The sequence below is a fragment of the Lemur catta genome, chromosome 14 (assembly GCF_020740605.2).
Source record: "Lemur catta isolate mLemCat1 chromosome 14, mLemCat1.pri, whole genome shotgun sequence".
Lineage (NCBI taxonomy): Eukaryota > Metazoa > Chordata > Mammalia > Primates > Lemuridae > Lemur > Lemur catta.
In genome coordinates, this window is record NC_059141.1 from 47,215,634 (window position 1) to 47,233,698 (window position 18,065).

The window sequence follows — 18,065 nt, forward strand, 5'->3', positions numbered from 1 at the left end:
GACCAAGAAGGTTGGATTATTGTGCTTAAATAACTGCAGAAGGGTATGGAAGAAACATGAAAAATGTAATCTGTTTTTTAAAATAAAATTTTCTTTTTTTTTTTTTTTTTTTTTGAGACAGAGTCTCACTCTGTTGCCCAGGCTAGAGTGCCGTGGTGTCAGCCTAGCTCACAGCTACCTCAAACTCCTGGGCTCAAGCAATCCTCCTCCCTCAGCCTCCCAGCCTCCGGAGTAGCTGAGACTACAGGCATGCGCCACCATGCCTGGCTAATTTTTTCTATATATTTTTAGCTGTCCAGATCATTTCTTTCTATTTTTAATAGAGATGGGGTCTCGCTCTTGTTCAGGCTGGTCTCAAACTCCTGAGCTCAAATGATCCACCCGCCTCAGCCGCCTAGAGTGCTAGGATTACAGGCGTGAGCCATGGCACCCATCCTGTTTTTTAAAATACATTTAAAAGTAAAATGTATATAAACATCTAAACTGGGAAGGAAAAAATTATTTAAGAGCCTCTTTTGAAAATCTTTGGTTAACCTATACTAGTTTTTCTTTCCAGTTATCTGTGGATCTGCTGTCTTTTAGTAATTTTGCATCTCTCAGCCTGTAATGTGACTATAGATCTATGGTCAGAAGGTCAGAAGGTCAGAAGATGATTATCAGTTTTGCAGTTTATGTAACCTTTTGGTTAACTTTCTTCTTAGCAGAAGGTGGTTTTTCTTTTTTGTTATGAACCTTTGGTTTTTTTTAACCCACACTGCTTTTTTAATAAGTAGAGAATGTATATCTTAATAATATTTGTTATTTTCACATTATTTTAAAGTTGACTTCAACAACATAAGGTTTCATATAGAGTACCATACATTCAGAAAATACAGGCAATTAGGCTAAGCCTGTGCCCTAGGACTTTTTTTTTTTTTTGAGACAGAGTCTCGCTCTGTTGCCTGGGGTAGAGTGCCGTGGCGGCAGCCTAGCTCACAGCAACCTCAAACTCCTGGGCTCAAGCAATCCTCCTGCCTCAGCCTCCCGAGTAACTGGGACTACAGGCATGTGCCACCATGCCCGGCTAATTTTTTTCTATATACATTTTTAGCTGTCCAAATCATTTCTTTCTATTTTGAGTAGAGACGGGGTCTCGCTCTTGCTCAGGCTGGTCTCAAACTCCTGAGCTCAAACGATCCACCCACCTCGGCCTCCCAGAGTGCTAGGATTACAGGCATGAGCCACTGCGCCTGGCCCCCCAGGACTTTTTTAAGTCCCCTGGCTTTGCATTTCTTTTTATTATAAACATAATGCATGCTTACTTTTGAAGATGGTATATATAGAAAAAAAGAGGAAAATTACTGAAGCTTATCAGTCATAACTACTCTTAAACTTTTTATGTATTTTCTTCCATTTTCTTTTTCTGACTACAAGCTTTGTGATTGGTTGGTTGTTGTATATCAAAGTTACTATCTCATCCTTCTGAGGTAATATTAGTTAAAATTAATATTAATTTTTTCCATGTAGGCTGGGTGTGGTGGCTCACACCTGTAATCCTAGCACTCTGAGAGGTAGAGGTGGAAGGATCACTTGAGGTCAGGAGGTTGAGACCAGAAGCAAGAGCGAGATGCTGTCTCTACTAAAAATAGAAAAAATCCGCCAGGCAAGGTGGCACAGGCGAGGTGGCATGCGTCTGTAGTCTCAGCTGTTCGGGAGGCTGAGATAGGAGGATTGCTTGAGCCTAGGAGTTTGAGGTTGCTGTGAGCTAGGCTAATGCCACAGCACTCTAGCCCGGGCAACAGAGCAAAACTCTTGTCTCAGAAAAAGAAATTTTTTTTTTCTGTGTAGTTATTTTTAAATGTTCTATACTGTTCCTAATCTAATTGATGTACTGATTTTTCTTGAGTATTATTCTATTAGATTCTTTGTTCAATTTCTCATCAGTTCCTTATTGGATGGAATGTTATACATAAATCTATAGTTTGTTTGTGGTTTTTTTCCCTCTATTTAGGATATTTTTTAGGGGTAGACTCCTAGAAAGTATAACGTCAAGGGGCATTTGAGAAAAACTTCTAACCATCTTAAAACATGTTTCTGTCATTTTGCATTTCCACAAGCAGTCTATAGCTATCAAGTGTCTCTTTCACCAGATTTTTTAAAAATCAGACAAAAGATAACTTTAGTTTGTTCTCTTTTTCAGTGTCCACTTCTCTTTTTCTGTTTTTATACTTCCTATATTTAGGTAAATGATCTCCGAAAAGAATTAGAAAGTCGAGCTCTTAGTTCCAAAGGATTAAAATCCCAGTTAATAGCCCGCTTGACAAAGCAGCTTAAAGTAGAAGAACAAAAAGAAGAACAGAAGGAGTTAGAGAAATCTGAAAAAGAAGAGGAAGAAGAGGATGATAGGAAATCGGAGGATGATAAAGAGGTATGTACTCAATCATTTAAATGTACTTTAATGGTATTAATATTGGTGTATAGGGGTTCTTAGAATGACTTCAGTTGTACGTATGTGTGTATACTTTTATAAAGGTATAATTTGCATACAATAAAATTGAAACTTTTTAGTAAATGGTTCCTTAAGCTTTGACTCATGCACACGATTGTGTAACCACCATCAATCAAGATATAAAACATTTCTATATAAACAGCTTAGAGATTGCGTTCTAGTGTAGTACTTATCCCAGAATTTTGCTGCTTCTAAGTGTATTTGATTAGATCTTACTGCTTTAATACTCAGAGACTATTTATTCAAGTTGTTTTATGCCTCAGTTTTCTGTCCAATAGAAAACTCACGGATGCATAAGGCTGTTATTTGTTTCCTAAATTTGAAATGCAGGGCTATGAGAAGGGTGTTTTACCACCAGTAATTGGATCAATTATATAATGTGTTTCCTATTGTTGCGCATTTTCAAGTTTATAGCATTATTGGAAGGAAAAACTCAAACCTTGTTTTTCCTCTGCTCTCACACCACAGTATCAGTAATCAACACAGAAGACTTCTACGGCCCCAAAATATGTTGGGCTTTCTCCCCACTTGTAAGCAAGCAGTTTTGCAGTCAACACGGCTGGGTGTCCTCCCATTCAATTCCAACACCATCTAGCTGTAGATAATGTCAAATCCCACAGGTTGAGGGTTCAGTCCCCAAGACTGCCCCCCTCCTTCAGATACTCAATCATAAGTCCAGGCCTCTGGAACTTTTGACCAATCAGCTTCAAGTTGGGGTTTCTGCAACCCTTTCTGTGGGTTTAGTTCCTTTGCTCACGGAAACATTTACGTACATTTGCCCCATTTATTGTAAAGATTACCAAAAAGGATACAGATAAAAAGATGTGTAGGACGAGGTATCAGGAGGTGTGTGGACCTTCATTGCCCTCTCCAAGCAAGCCATCCTCCAGGAACTTCCTCATGTTCTGTTATCCAGAAGCTCTCCAAAGCCAGCCCTTTTGGGTTTTTATGGAGGCTTCATTACATAGGCATGATTGGTTAGACCACTGGCCATCAACTTAATCTTTAGTTCCCTCCGCTGACTGGAGGTTAGGAGGTGGGGCTGAAAGTCCCAACCCTAATCATGCCTTGATCTTTCCACTGATCAGCCCCATCCTAAAGCTATCAGTTAATAATTCATGTACAGGAAGACATCACTGGAGATCCCAAGGATTTTAGGAGTTGTATGCCGGGATATGAGTTGAAGACCAAATATATATGTCACAATTATTTACGAAGTATTCTTGGCAGAAACATTTAATCTAAATCTGACTGTGAGAAAACAATCAGATATATCTTGAATGAAAAATTCTACAAAGCAGCTTGCCCAAACTTTTCAAAAAAAGTCCACATAATAAAAGACAAAAGAAAAATTATTTAGGGGCTTTCTTAGGTTAAAGGAGATCAGTGAAAGCCAAAGCATTTTTGGGATAGTTGGAGAAATTCGTGGATACGGGTGAGACATTGGATAACACTGGAGCAGTGTTCAGTTTCTCGAATGTGATAATCGTTTTGTAATTTTGTAGAAATACCTTGTTCTTAGGCAACGCATGGAATTTTGATTTCTTATTTTATTCAATGAGTTATAAATATTTATTTTTATGATGAAATTGTCCCAGAGTTGGCCAGTGGGAGTCCTTTTAAGTTATGTGCTCTTCTGACATGGCCTTATTTTTTGAGGACTTCCTTACTCTCTACCATGATAGGATATTTCATTCTTAGTACTATTCCTGCTCTAGCTCAGGAATCAACCATTTCCCCATGAAGCCCTGTCACTTTTTAGTGAAGAATGGTATTTAGAAGCCAAGGTGTGCTAACTGTTATCAGATTGCTGCTCCCAACCTCTCTCAGTGAACAGAGTTACGGAATATATATCTACATGTACATGTTTACATCTATATTTATATTTTACGCATATTGAAAGCCATGAGTTTACACTGGTATCTCCAATTTTTCCAATTCTAATTCAACATTACAGCGTTCATTCTAGTTTTCTCGTTTTTCATTTGTTTAACTTTTTTGTCTAATGATATAAGAAACATGGCCCAAGTGCAGTGGCTTATGCCTGTCATCCCAGTGCTTTGGGAGGCCCAGGAGTTTGAGACCAGTTTGGGCAACATAGCAAGACCCCATCTCTACAAAAAAGTAAAACAAAATAAATTAGCCAGGTATGGTGATACTATGTTCTTATAGTCCTAGCAATTCAGGAGGCTGAGGTAGGAGGATCTCTTGAGCCTAGGAGTTAGTTCAAGGTTCCAGTGAGCTATGATTGTGCCACCACCGTTCTCTAGCCTGAAGAACAGAGCTAGACCCTATCTCTTAAGAAAAAGAAAGAAAAACGGGGCTCCCATCATATTTAATATATTTGCTTACTTAGTTTTTCAACATCATTCCCTCTCCTACCTGGATGCTCTCCTTACTATACTTTAGTCTGATTTGCTACCCTATGCTATCTGTACACACATAACCTCCTTGCTCCATTTGGGTTTCAGTACCTAGTAACCTGGTAGCTCGAGTTTGCACTATGCCTTGTGGCTCCACCTCTCTGCTAGACTGCATCTGCTATGTAGACACCTGCCTTGCTTGAAAAAATTGCTTTAAAACTGAATTGTTTAGGACAGGCAGAAAGAGCAAAAAGAGCCAGTTTTCACTTTTTGATGTTAGCAGCCATTGGTGCTCAGATCCTAGATCTTTTGATACATTGGGGGTTGAAATATAGTGATATTCTAATTCTTACTATTTTATTTTCACATATTCTCCTTATCTACTAATTTGATTACCAGTAGTACAGTTTTACCTCGTGGTATATTCATATAGAACGGTCAGGATTAATTCTTTTTTTTTTTTTTTTAAGACAGAGTCTCACTCTGTTGCCCGTGCTAGAGTGAGTGCCGGGGCGTCAGCCTTGCTCACAGCAACCTCAAACTCCTGGGCTCAAGCGATCCTCCTGCCTCAGCCTCCCAAGTAGCTGGGACTACAGGCATGCACCACCATGCCCGGCTAATTTTTTTCTATATATATATTTTTAGCTGTCCATATAATTTCTTTCTATTTTTAGTAGAGATGGGGTCTCGCTCTTGCTCAGGCTGGTCTCGAACTCCTGAGCTCAAACAATCCACCTGCCTCGGCCTCCCAGAGTGCTAGGATTACAGGCGTGAGCCACCGCGCCCGGCCAGGATTAATTCTTGATTATTTTCTTTTTATTTATTAATTTTTTAAGATAATGAATTGGTTCCTTGCCATCTTCATTTGGTTACCTGTTTTTGGTTTGTTTTTAAATATCATTATGAATGCATTTATTTAAACATACTTGAGTTTTAATTCCTTGTAAGTCTTATCTATATTGTAGTGCAACTTGTCCCCTTATGTCATACTGTAAATACATCTGCCTAGTACGCTTTAAAAGAAATTTTTTTTTTCTTTTGGAGTCAGGGTCTCTGTCTGTCTCCCAGGCTAGAGTGCAGTAGCATCATCTTTGCTCACTGCAACCTCAAACTCCTGGGCTCTAGTGATCCTCCTGCCTCAGCCTCCCATGTAGCTGGGACTACAGGTGCACACCACCATATCCAGCTAATTTTTTTTTTTTTTTTTCGTAGAGACAGGGTCTGGCTCTTACTCAGGCTGGTCTCAGAACTGGCCTCTAATGATCCTCCTGTCTTGGCTTCCCAAAATGCTAAGATTACAGGTGGGAGCCACTTTGCCCAGCCTACTTTCTTCTAAGTATTATGCTTCAATATGCATATCATTAAAGATTTTTTTTTTATTCTTTGTCTGTTTGGGTAAAACTTATATAAAATGAAATACAAAATTCCTTACCAGTATAGAACATTTCCATCTTCCATCCAGTCCTTTTTGGGATTGTCTTTTAGCAGGCCTACCCTCCCACCTTCTACAGCCACTTCCATTAGAGAAGCTGAAGGGTTGATATAAGGATCATATATGTGACCTACCAATCAATTAATCAGAATGTTAAGTACATGATGCAGAATGCCTGTGTTCCCTCTAACATTTTCTTAATGTCTTTTAGCATATATTAAAAATAGTAAGTTTAAGGCTGAGCATGGTGGCTCAAGCCTGTAATCCTAGGACTTTAGGAGCCAGAGGCAGGAGGATTGCTTTGTGGACAGGAGTTGGAGACCTGCCTGAGCAAGAGGGAGACTGCAGATGCTTACCACCATGCCTAGCTACCTCAGTACTTTTTATTTGTTTTTATGTGAATTAAGTTTGCCCAGACTTTTATTAGGTTGTTTGCTTCAAATATTAATAGCTTTTCTAACTGTATAAGAGCTTTACTCTTAGGTTCTTTGTTTTCTTGTTCTATCAAAAACAAATGATGACTTGCTTTCTGAGGTTTCTCATCTCTATTGCCCTATTTTATCTGGGCCTTCTCCTGTGTCTCTATTGTCCATGTCCTGCTCTATATTGTTTTGATTCCAGCAGTTTCTCTTGGGGGGGTGGGGAGGGGCTGTGCTAGAAGGAAGCCCTGGTAAATTAGCTTGGCAGGATCCTACGACTAGAGTGTTCTAGAACCCTTCAGATCTTAACATGGATTCTGCCTTCACTTTCTTGTTGGGGGTAAAACTTTGCCTAGTTTCTGCTGCTGTTCTCTTAAATTGACCTGCTGTACTTTCCAGCGTGTACCTATTAGCTGTTTTGTGATTTCCTTGTTCTCAGGTACATTTTACAACCCATTACTTCTTTCTGCTTTCTACTCCCCCCACAGAATCCAGTAACATAGATCTTGTGGCTTTTCCCATCCATTTGTGTATGGGTTTATGGGGTTACCTTGCCACTTAGGTTTGTTGTGAATGTCCATGGGTTTTTGGTTTTGATGTATGTATTGCTGTCTTTTAAGATGCGGTATTTCAGAAAGATACCAAAACTGTGCTACTGCTACTGTTTTCCCAGAATCCCCTGATTTATATAATCTCAATATAGGTAATTCCCCCTCCCACCTTTAGAAGGCAGTTTTTATGCTGGGAAATCCAAAAGAAAATTAGGAGCCATAAAAGCTACTATCCTTTGTAAATTTAAACTTCCCTCCCTTCTCAGCCCTATGTCTAGTATAATCATTATGGGAACTTTGTTCTTTTTCTTTATATGGTATAATATTGTACGTGGAAGCTTAACCATGGCTTAACATTTCAAATACTTAGGAAGAAGAAAGGAAACGTCAAGAGGAAATGGAGCGCCAGCGTCGGGAAAGACGGTATATTTTGCCTGATGAACCAGCCATCATAGTACATCCAAATTGGGCTGCAAAAAGTGGCAAGTTTGATTGTAGCATCATGTCTTTGAGTGTCCTTTTGGACTACAGATTAGAGGATAATAAAGAACATTCATTTGAGGTAATGTTTTTAATTTGAAATAGCAGCCATATAAGGGCTTCACATTGTGACTGTTTAATGTGTCTCTGAAGTCTCTTTGAGTGCCTCTTTAATCGCTTCTGTTTTTTTCTGGTTTTGTTGTGTTTTCTTTTAGTTTGCTTTTTGGAGGACAAATACAAATGATCTCTCTTCAAAAGTTACTTACAGACTCATTTTTGCTGATTGCATTCCTGTGATAGTAGTTTGTTTTGTTTTGTTTTTAGATAGTCTCTCTCTGTTGCCCAGGCTAGAGAGTAGTAGCATCCTCATAGCTCACTACAACCTCAAACTCCCGGGCTCAAGTGATCCTCTTGCCTCAGCCTCCTGAGTAGCTGGGGACTACAGGTGCATACCACTACACCTGGCTAAGTTTTTAAAAAACAATTTTTTATAGATAAGGTCTCAGTATGTTGTCCAGGTTGGTCTCAAACTCTTGGCCTCAAACAATCCTTCTGCCTTGGCCTCGCAAAGTTCAGGGATTACAGGTTTGAAGCACCACACTTGGCCTCCTGTGATTTGGTTTACGTGTTCCTCTGTCCTCTGTATTTCTTGTAGATTGACAGCCAGATCTAAATTGTCACTTAGGTTCAGGTTCAGTTGTTTTTTTTTCCTCTAAGATTCTTTGTAAGTAGTGGAGTGTTCTTTCATCAGGATATCCGTTATGTTTATTTGTCTCCTTTGGGGATTAGGTAATGCTTTATTATTTTCCATAGAATTAAAACAACATTTAATGCCACTTAACAGGATTGAAAATTTTACTTTTGATTCGTTGGGTTGTAAGAAAAAATAATTGATGTTTTCAGTGCCAATCTGTTTCTTTGTACCATTATTTTAGAGTAGCTTTGCAACATGTAGTCATATTTCTGTTCTGAAAACAATTGAAGACTTTTATTCCTAAGTAATTACTTTATTCTTTAAATGAAATAGAATTTCCAAAAATATTTTGTAGTACCCTACACAAAATTATAACTAAAATTATGACATGTTCTATTATTATATCTTAACATATCTCACATTTAAAATTTTTCATACATTAATTGGAAAAATTAGTCTTACTTCCTTGATCCAGAAGGTCATTGTTCACCATGTGATAAGACGAAAATGAAGGAAAAGACTAGAGATGTTTACAGACAAATATAGAGGACAACTGAGGTGATCATAAAAGATAAAGTGCATGCTTATTGGTCTTGATATAAAATATGTTATAAGTATAAAAATATTTCAAAATTTTTTATATATTAATGGTCCTAGTAAGCAAGGGTCTTTAAACATTAGATGTTGTGTGATTTTACATTATTTTGTTAGCAGTTGCCATAAATTTAAATAATTCCTAATAGTGCCTATCATGTAATAATCACTCAAGAAATAAATAAATGAAAAAATAGTTTAAGGCATCTCAAATTAATGCTACTCTGGTGGAAACAGCAATTTTTGAAGCTGCCCTTTGCTAGCAAATTGTTCCTTTAGTTTTTCTTTCCCACCTAACATATCCTCTTGGTTAGTTTCATTTTAATCTACATTAGAATGCAGAAGTCATTTTGGTACATGAGTTTAAAAGAAATTCTGTAAGACAATATATCATAAAATTTAATTATAAATCTTTGGCTTATTTAATATTAATGCTAGATATGTCTTCATCTTCCATTGTTTATAGGTATAAAGTATGTAGAAATAATTTTGCTCTTCTGTTTACAGTTCTAGGCTTCTTTCTATATAATACATTGTGATTATTGCTTTCTATGTCTAGATAACGGAAAATAGAAAACTCTAGGTGAAAAATATGCTTCTTACTACTTACACAAATAGGGATTTTGTTTAATTTACATTAATGGCTAAGAATGTAATTTTCAACATCTTCATGATCATTTTACTACTAAGTTTTTTAAATTTAAAATCTATAGAGATTGTACATAAACTAAAGAAAAATAGATTGTAAAATCAATTGTAATTGTGATAAATTGCATTATCCTTTATGGTCAGGAAAATAGGATGATTAAAGTATTTTACCAACTATAGCAGATTGCCAAAGATTACACAATTTAGAGCTGTGGTGAACCATTTCAAGTTTTAGACCCTTTTAAGGATCAGTTGAAAGCAGTGGATCTTTAACCTTAGAAATATGTATATAGGAAATTTAATATTTAATTTTAGGTTCATGAGTATGCTGTATTTCATTATACATGGATCCCTGCATAGTAGTAATACATGCTCCCTACTCAAGGTTTTGAACTGTTTCTCTTGCCAGGAGTGCTCTTCTAGATATCTGTTATATGTGGCTCCTTTCCTTGCTTCCTTCTGGTCACTTTTCACATGTCATCTGATCAAAGAGGCCTTGTCTGACTACCCTCTCTTGTTATTCTCTATGTACTTATTCTGCTTTTTTTTTCTTTTTTTCCTTAAATTTTATGTTGATTTGGTTATTCCTACTCTCTATCAGATGGTTAGCTGCACTGGGCGGGGAGGGGTATTGGCTTTCTTCAATACTGTCTCTCCAGTGCCTAAAACAGGCTCTGTTTTATAGTAGGCGTTTGCTTTAAAACTTGTTGAGTACGTGAATAAGGTACATTTATCACGAAGATTAATGGTTATATTTGGATGATAGAAATTCTTTTTTTCCACTCACTTCCATATTTTCTATAGTAGGGCTATTATTTTATATATAATATTTGGCCAAAACTGTACATGGTATTTTACTCTTGAGAGTATTCCTTTGAGAATTTCAAGCCTCCTCATTATCAATTATTATAACTGTATTGTAAGTGTACATAATTGTTAGATGTGGCCAGGTTTTATTTAATAAATTACTAACTGTGCTGGATTTATTCAGTATTTCTGTTGAAGTTGGTTGAGTTAATGTTAGTGTCTTTTTATAGGTTTCATTGTTTGCAGAACTTTTTAATGAAATGCTTCAAAGAGATTTTGGTGTCAGAATATACAAATCATTACTGTCTCTTCCTGAGAAAGAGGACAAAAAAGAAAAGGATAAGAAAAGCAAAAAGGATGACAGAAAAGATAAGAAAGAAGAAAGAGATGATGAAAACGATGATCCAAAACCCAAACGGAGAAAATCAGGCGATGATAAAGATAAAAAAGAAGATAGAGATGAACGAAAGGTCTCTAATTATTTCTATGCCTAGGAACCTGATTTGGATGTTTTCAATGAGTCTTCTAGATTGTAACAGAATGTTAATTTCCATGAGAATAGTAAAATATAATGGACAAACTGAAAGATTTTAGTGTATTATTAGAAATATAAATCATTAAGCCCATATAAACATCTGTAGCTAGTTTTGTAATCATTTATTTTTGAAGCATGTTAATATAATTATTAAAAGGGTATAATGTGAAACTAACTTGAATGGATTTGATGTTTTCTAGTTTTGTTTTGTTTTGAGACAGAGTCTCACTCTGTTGCCTGGGCTACAGTGCCGTGGCGTGAGCCTTGCTCACAGCAACCTCAAACTCCTGGGCTCAAGCAGTCCTACTGCCTCAGCCTCCCGAGTAGCTGGCACTACAGGCATGCACCACCATGTCTGGCTAATTTTTCTATATATATTTTTTTAGCTGTCCGTATAATTTCTTTCTATTTTTAGTAGAGATGGGGTCTCGCTCTTGCTCAGGCTGGTCTCGAACTCCTGAGCTCAAACAATCCACCCGCCTTGGCCTCCCAGAGTGCTAGGATTACAGGCATGAGCCACCACGCCCGGCCTTGTTTTCTAGTTTTAGTCACTTGATGTTTGAGATTTCTTGCTTAATTTTAAGGCATTTTAAATTACAGAAAGAAGATAAAAGAAAAGATGATTCTAAAGATGATGATGAAACTGAAGAAGATAATAATCAAGATGAATATGATCCAATGGAAGCAGAAGAAGCTGAGGATGAAGAAGACGGTATAATTCAAATTTATTTATTACTCCTTAGGATTAAAAATAACATTTTGTTTGGTGACTTTGTGTCCCTGAAATTTATAATTTTAATATTTTTTATTTAGAATAGAAACAGTAAAATATTCTCTAGTAAAAGTGTTCATATTAACTAATTGTAGTTCTATTAGTTTTTAGGTGAAAAGATTGTTTTAAGACATATTTATTATTGATTATCATATGTCCCATGTATAATTTTTTTTGAGATAAGATCTCACTCTCTCTCCCAGGCTAGGGTGCAGTGGCCTCATCATAGCTCACTGTAACTCCAAACTGCTTGTCTCAAGCAATCCTCCTGCCTCAGTCTCCCTAGTAGCTGGCACTATAGGTGTGTACACCATACCCAACTAATATTTCTATTTTTTGTAGTGATGGGATCTCGCTCTTGCTCAGGCTGGTCTTGAACTCCTGGCCTCAAGTAGTACTCCTGCCTGAGACTTCTAGAGTGCTAAGATTATAGGTGTGAGCCACTGTACCTGGCCATATGTCTCATGATATAATTAATACTTACCCAACTTTCAAGAGTAAATTTCCCTGAATGTGGTGCTGAAAATGTGACATAAAAGGTATAATAGTCCCCATTGTCTCAATCAATATGTTCTTTAGAAAATTAAGTTGGGCATTTTTATTTATTTATTTATTTTTTTTTTTGGAGACAGAGTCTTGCTCTGTTGCCCGGGCTAGAGTGAGTGCCGTGGCATCAGCCTGGCTCACAGCAACCTCAGACTCCTGGGCTTAAGCGATCCTACTGCCTCAGCCTCCCGAGTAGCTGGGACTACAGGCATGAGCCACCATGCCCGGCTAATTTTTTTTTTTTTTGTATATATATATATTTTTTTTAGTTGGCCAGATAATTTCTTTCTATCTTTAGTAGAGACGGGGTCTCACTCTTGCTCAGGCTGGTCTCGAACTCCTGACCTTGAGCGATCCACCCGCCTCGGCCTCCCAGAGCTAGGATTACAGGCGTGAGCCACCGCGCCCGGCCTAAGTTGGGCATTTTTAAATGAATACTACCATAATGCAAAAGAGTACATATAGAGTTTAAAGGCTAATAATTATAAACACCCATATAACTATTGCCCAGGTTTTAATAAACAGACTTCTACCAATGGAGGTGATCTTCAAAATACTTTACAATAGATATCCTGAGTAATCATAGATGTCAGCCATCAAGTACCTCTAAATATTATACCTGTTCTTCTCTGTGTAGATTTGGAGATTTTTTTTAATTATCTTTTTCTGAGATATAAAATCATAAGTTTTTGTTTTTTTTTTTTTAGTTTGTATCTCTGGGGATTATTATTATTTAAGGTATATTTTGTTTACCTCTACATTTTCCTCTCTCTACGGTATCATTTTTTCCTCCTTGATGAAAATATTCAAACATTTAAAAAGTTGAAATCCATATATATGCCATAATCCATCAACTTTGATTCAATAGTTGTTAATATTTGCCTTGTTTTCTCTGTGTTTGTGGTTTTCTGGTCCACTTAAAAGTATGAATTCTTCAACTTGCCTAGGAGAAAATATACAGTTAAGTAACTGCAATTCCATAATCATACTTAAACAAATTAACAATAATGTCATAACATCTCTTAATACTATGTAATATCTAATCTTATTTGCCTTAATAACTCAGTAGTAATGTTATACATAGACCAATTTTTTTCTTTTTTCTTTGTTACTTGCTTTGCTAATGAAGACTTAGCCCTTTTTATAGCCTTATTTTCTTTCCCCTATCCTCATAATACTTTTTTTTAATCACTGCTTTACTTATTAAACATTGTTTCCATTATTTTGTCTGTATCAGAGTATCCTAATTCTCAGCTATCAGTTGGTCTTGTCTTTTCTACTTTCATTCCCTTTGGTGCTGTTCTCATCCATTCTTCTGGCTTTTAGATACTGTCCATAAACTAATAATGCTCAAATGTATATCTCAAGTCAGACCTCTCTCCCAGTCTCCCATATCCAACTGTCTGCTGTACATTTCTACTTAATTATCTGACATTTCAAAACCAACATCTCTACAATTGAACTCTTGGTGTCCCTCTTTACCAAAAAGTAAACAAACAAATCCTCCACCCTTTGCCTATTTTACAGCTCCTTAGATGGCAACTACATCTTTTTAGTTGATCAGGCTACTAAAACCCAGGAGTCATCTCTGACTCCTTTATTTGTGTCAGATCCTACTTTTAATCTATCAGGGAGTCACATTGGCTCTATTTTCAAAACATAACTAGAATCAGGCCACTTTTCACCAGCTCCAGTGGTTTCACCCTAATCCAAGCCACATTATCTCTTTCCTGGATTATATTAGTAGTCTCCTGACTAGTTTCCCTGCTTCCTCCGTTGTCCAGTCAAGTCTCTTCTCAATACAGTTGCAGTGATCTTTGTGAAATTTGGTTCATTTCATTCTTTTGTTCAGATTCTTCCAGTGGCTCCCTATTACTTAACTCATAGAAAAAGCTAAAGTGTTGGCCGGGTGCGGTGGCTCATGCCTGTAATCCTAGCACTCTGGGAGGCCGAGGCGGGTGGATCACTCAAGGTCAGGAGTTTGAGACCAGCCTGAGCAAGAGCGAGACCCCGTCTCTACTAAAAATAAATTATCTGGCCAACTAAAATTATATATAGAAAAAATTAGCCGGGCATGGTGGCGTATGCCTGTAGTCCCAGCTACTCGGGAGGCTGAAGCAGTAGGATCGCTTGAGCCCAGGAGTTTGAGGTTGCTGTGAGCTAGACTGATGCCACAGCACTCACTCTAGCCTGGGCAACAGAGCGAGACTCTGTCTCAAAAAAAAAAAAAAAGAAAGAAAGAAAGAAAAAGCCAAAGTGTTTACAGTGACCTACAAGACCTTACCACATCATGTCTCCAATTTCATCTCTTATCACTCTTCCCCTTGAACCCATCACATATGTTCCTGTGTTAGGTTTTCATTGGCATTTCCTTCTGCCAGCAAATTCTTTCCTGGAGATCCGCTGTCCTTAACTTCTCACACTTAAAAATCAGTGTTCAACTATCACTTTCACAGTGAAGACTGCTCTGTACCCCATTCTATTTAAAACCACAGTCCTCTGCCCTGCCCCACCCCCAGTACACGTTCCTAGTCTCTCCTTATCTTGCTTTATTTTTTTTACCCCCAAACAACTAATAACCTATTCTACCATTTACCACTTACTTTTTTTTGCTTATTGTCCGTCTACTCCCCACTTGTATAAAAGCTCTTATAGAAGAAAGATTTTTCTCTGTGTTCTTCACTAATGTATGTTCTAAGTCCCTGGAATGGTCTAAATATCTAAATAGGCTGTAAATATTTGTTGAATAAATATCATAATCTACAAAACCAAATAGGGTGATAGGATTATAGTTCTTTTTTTGTTTCCTTGGTCTTTTCAATTGATGCTTGCTTTTGCTTTGTCATGGTTTTTTCTTCATATTTTATATCTTATTATCCTATTAAATTACCTGGAGACTACTCTTTTTTCCTCTTTTTGAAATCTGTTTGTTTTTACCTCTTTACTATTTTTTTTTTCTAAAAAGCCTAGATCTGAAGAGACTACTCTTTCTACAGTGGAAAATTGGAATTGGTTGTTTTTTAAAAATGAAATTACAGTGCCAGTTAATGTCTCAAATGGTGTTGAAGCTTGTTAGTAATTAGAAGAGCAGATAATAAGATACTATTTTTTCCCTATCAAACTGATAAAAAATAAGTTTTCTAATAAAAGGTAACAGTTCAACAAGAATAAAAAGAGGTGAACTTTCATCGCTCTTCTTGGAGCAGTGTAAATTGTTATACTTTTTCTGGACAGAAATTTAGAAATGTGAATTAGCCATATCATTTAAAATAACATGGATGTATACTCCATAATTGTTTATAAAACAAAAAATTATAATCAATCTGAATATTCAGCAATAAGGAATTATTTAAATGTACTTCGATATAGCTGTGCAATTAAATTCTGTGCAGCCATTGAAAAAGATTTTGGAGAAGGATAATGACATAGAAAAAGATTATAAAGTAGTTTTGGTAGAAGACACGTTCTTTTCTTTCTTCTTTTTTTTTTTTTGAGACAGAGTCTCACTCTGTTGCCCAGGATAGAGTGCCGTGGCGTCAGCCTAGCTCACAGCAACCTCAAACTCCTGGGCTCAAGAAATCCTTCCGTCTCAGCCTCCCGAGTAGCTGGGACTACAGGCATGCGCCACTATGCATGGCTAATTTTTTCTATATATTTTTAGCTGTCCATTTTTAGTAGAGACGGGGTCTCGCTCTTTCTCAGGCTGATCTTGAACTCCTGACCTCGAGTGATCCACCTGCCTCCGCCTCCCAGAGTACTAGGATTACAGGCGTGAGCCACTGCGCCCGGCCAGAAGAGATGTTCTATAATTATTTAATATGGATAAATGTATACCTGTAGGAAAAAAATAGAAGGATATGATCACTGCTATAATTTTCTGTACTGGAATTTATTTATTTTCTGTGATGAACCAGTATTACTAACTTTAAAAAGTTATTTCAAAAATAGTAAGTTTCAGAAGACAAGGATGCATAATTTCCCCAGTTATTCAACATAGTACTGGAAGTTCTAGCTGGAGCAATCAGACAAGAGAAAAATAAAGGGCATCCAAATTGCAAAGGGAAGAAATCAGTTTATCCTTATTTCCAAGATGATACAATCTTCTATCTAGAGAATCCTAAAGACTCCACAGAAAACCCATTACTACTGATTGCAGGATACAAAATCAACATTAAAAAATCAGCATTTTTTGATATGCCAACAGCAAACAATATGAAAAAGAAACTCAGAAGATAATCTCACTTATAATACCTACAAATAAAATAAAATACCTAGGAATAAACTTAACCAAAGAAGTGAGAGGTCTCTACAATATAAACTGTAAAATGCTGATGAAAGAAGATTGAAGGGAAAGTCATTGGAAATCAAGGATCAGGAAGAGGGACAAAAACCTGCCTAATGGGTTTAGTGAACAACTTTCGAGTGATGAGCACACTGATAGCTCTGACTCAAGCATTACAAAAACTATGCATGTAGTAAAAACATTTGTATCCCCTTAATATTTTGAAATTAAAAAATACTGATGAAAGTAATTGAAGAGGACACACAAATATGGAAAGATCTTCCATGTTCATGGATTGGAAGAATCAATATTGTTAAAATGTTCTAAAGAAAACTACAGGTTCAGTGCAATCCCCATCAAAATACCAATGACATTCTTCACAGAAATAGAAAAAATAATCCTAAAATTTATATGAACCAGAAAAGACCCAGAATAGCAAAAACCATCCTGAACAAGAAGAACAAAAACTGAAGGAATCACATTACCTAACTTCAGATTATACTACAGAGCTATAGTAATGAAAAGAGAATGGTACTGACATAAAAATGGATAAATAGACTAATGGAACAAAATAGAGAACCCAGAAAAGAAATGTACTCCTCTATAGTTAGGTTATCTTTGACAAAGGTGCCAAGAACATGCAGTGAGGAAAGGACAGTCTGTTCAGTAAACGGTGCTGGGAAAACTGGCTATCCACATCGAGAAGAATGAAACTAGACTCTTTATCTCTTGCCACATATAAAAATCAAATCAAAATGGATTAAAAACTTAAATCGAAGACCTGAAACTATGAAACTAAAAGAAAATGTTGGAAAATGCTTCAAGACATTGATCTGGGCAAGGATTTCTTGAGTAGTACCCCCAAAGCACAGGCAACCAAACCAAAGTTGTATAACACCAAGCTAAAAAGCTTTTGTACGGCAAAGGAAACAGTCAACAAAGTAATGAGACAACCCAATGAATGGGAGAAAATATTTGCAAACTACCCATCTGCCAAGGGATTAATAACTACAATATGTAAGGAGTTCTAACCAGTATTGGAGAAAGTCATATTATCCTGTTAAAACATTGGAAAAGAATCTGAATAGACATTTATCAAAAGAAGACATACAAATGGCAAACAGGTATATGAAAAAATCCTCAACATCAGTTATCAGAGAAATAGAAATCAGGACTACAATGAGATACCATCTCACCCCAGTTAAAATGGGGTTTTGTTTGTTTGAGACAGGGTCTCATTCACCATAGCAACCTCAAACTCCTGGGCACCAGCAATCCAGCTGTCTCAGCCTCCTGAGGATCTGAGACTACAGGCATGTGCCACCATACTGGCTGATTTTTCTGTTATCTTGTAGATACAGAGTCTCACTCATGCTTAGGCTGTTTTTATCAAAAAGATAGGCAATAACAAATGCTGGTGAAGATGCGGAGAAAGGGGAACCTTTATACACTGT

General features: G+C 36.8%; 1 protein-coding gene across 6 annotated transcripts in view; it reads left to right on the forward strand.

Moving 5' to 3' along the window:
• Positions 1-18,065, forward strand: part of CCAR1 (cell division cycle and apoptosis regulator 1) — a 55,518-nt gene that overhangs the window by 27,496 nt on the left and 9,957 nt on the right. For all 6 annotated transcript variants that reach the window (XM_045569298.1, XM_045569302.1, XM_045569301.1 and 3 more), the window contains 4 exons: positions 2,222-2,407; positions 7,624-7,815; positions 10,707-10,946; positions 11,612-11,723. In XM_045569298.1, coding sequence (XP_045425254.1) covers positions 2,222-2,407; positions 7,624-7,815; positions 10,707-10,946; positions 11,612-11,723 — 730 coding nt within the window. The remainder of the gene's footprint in view (positions 1-2,221; positions 2,408-7,623; positions 7,816-10,706; positions 10,947-11,611; positions 11,724-18,065) is intronic.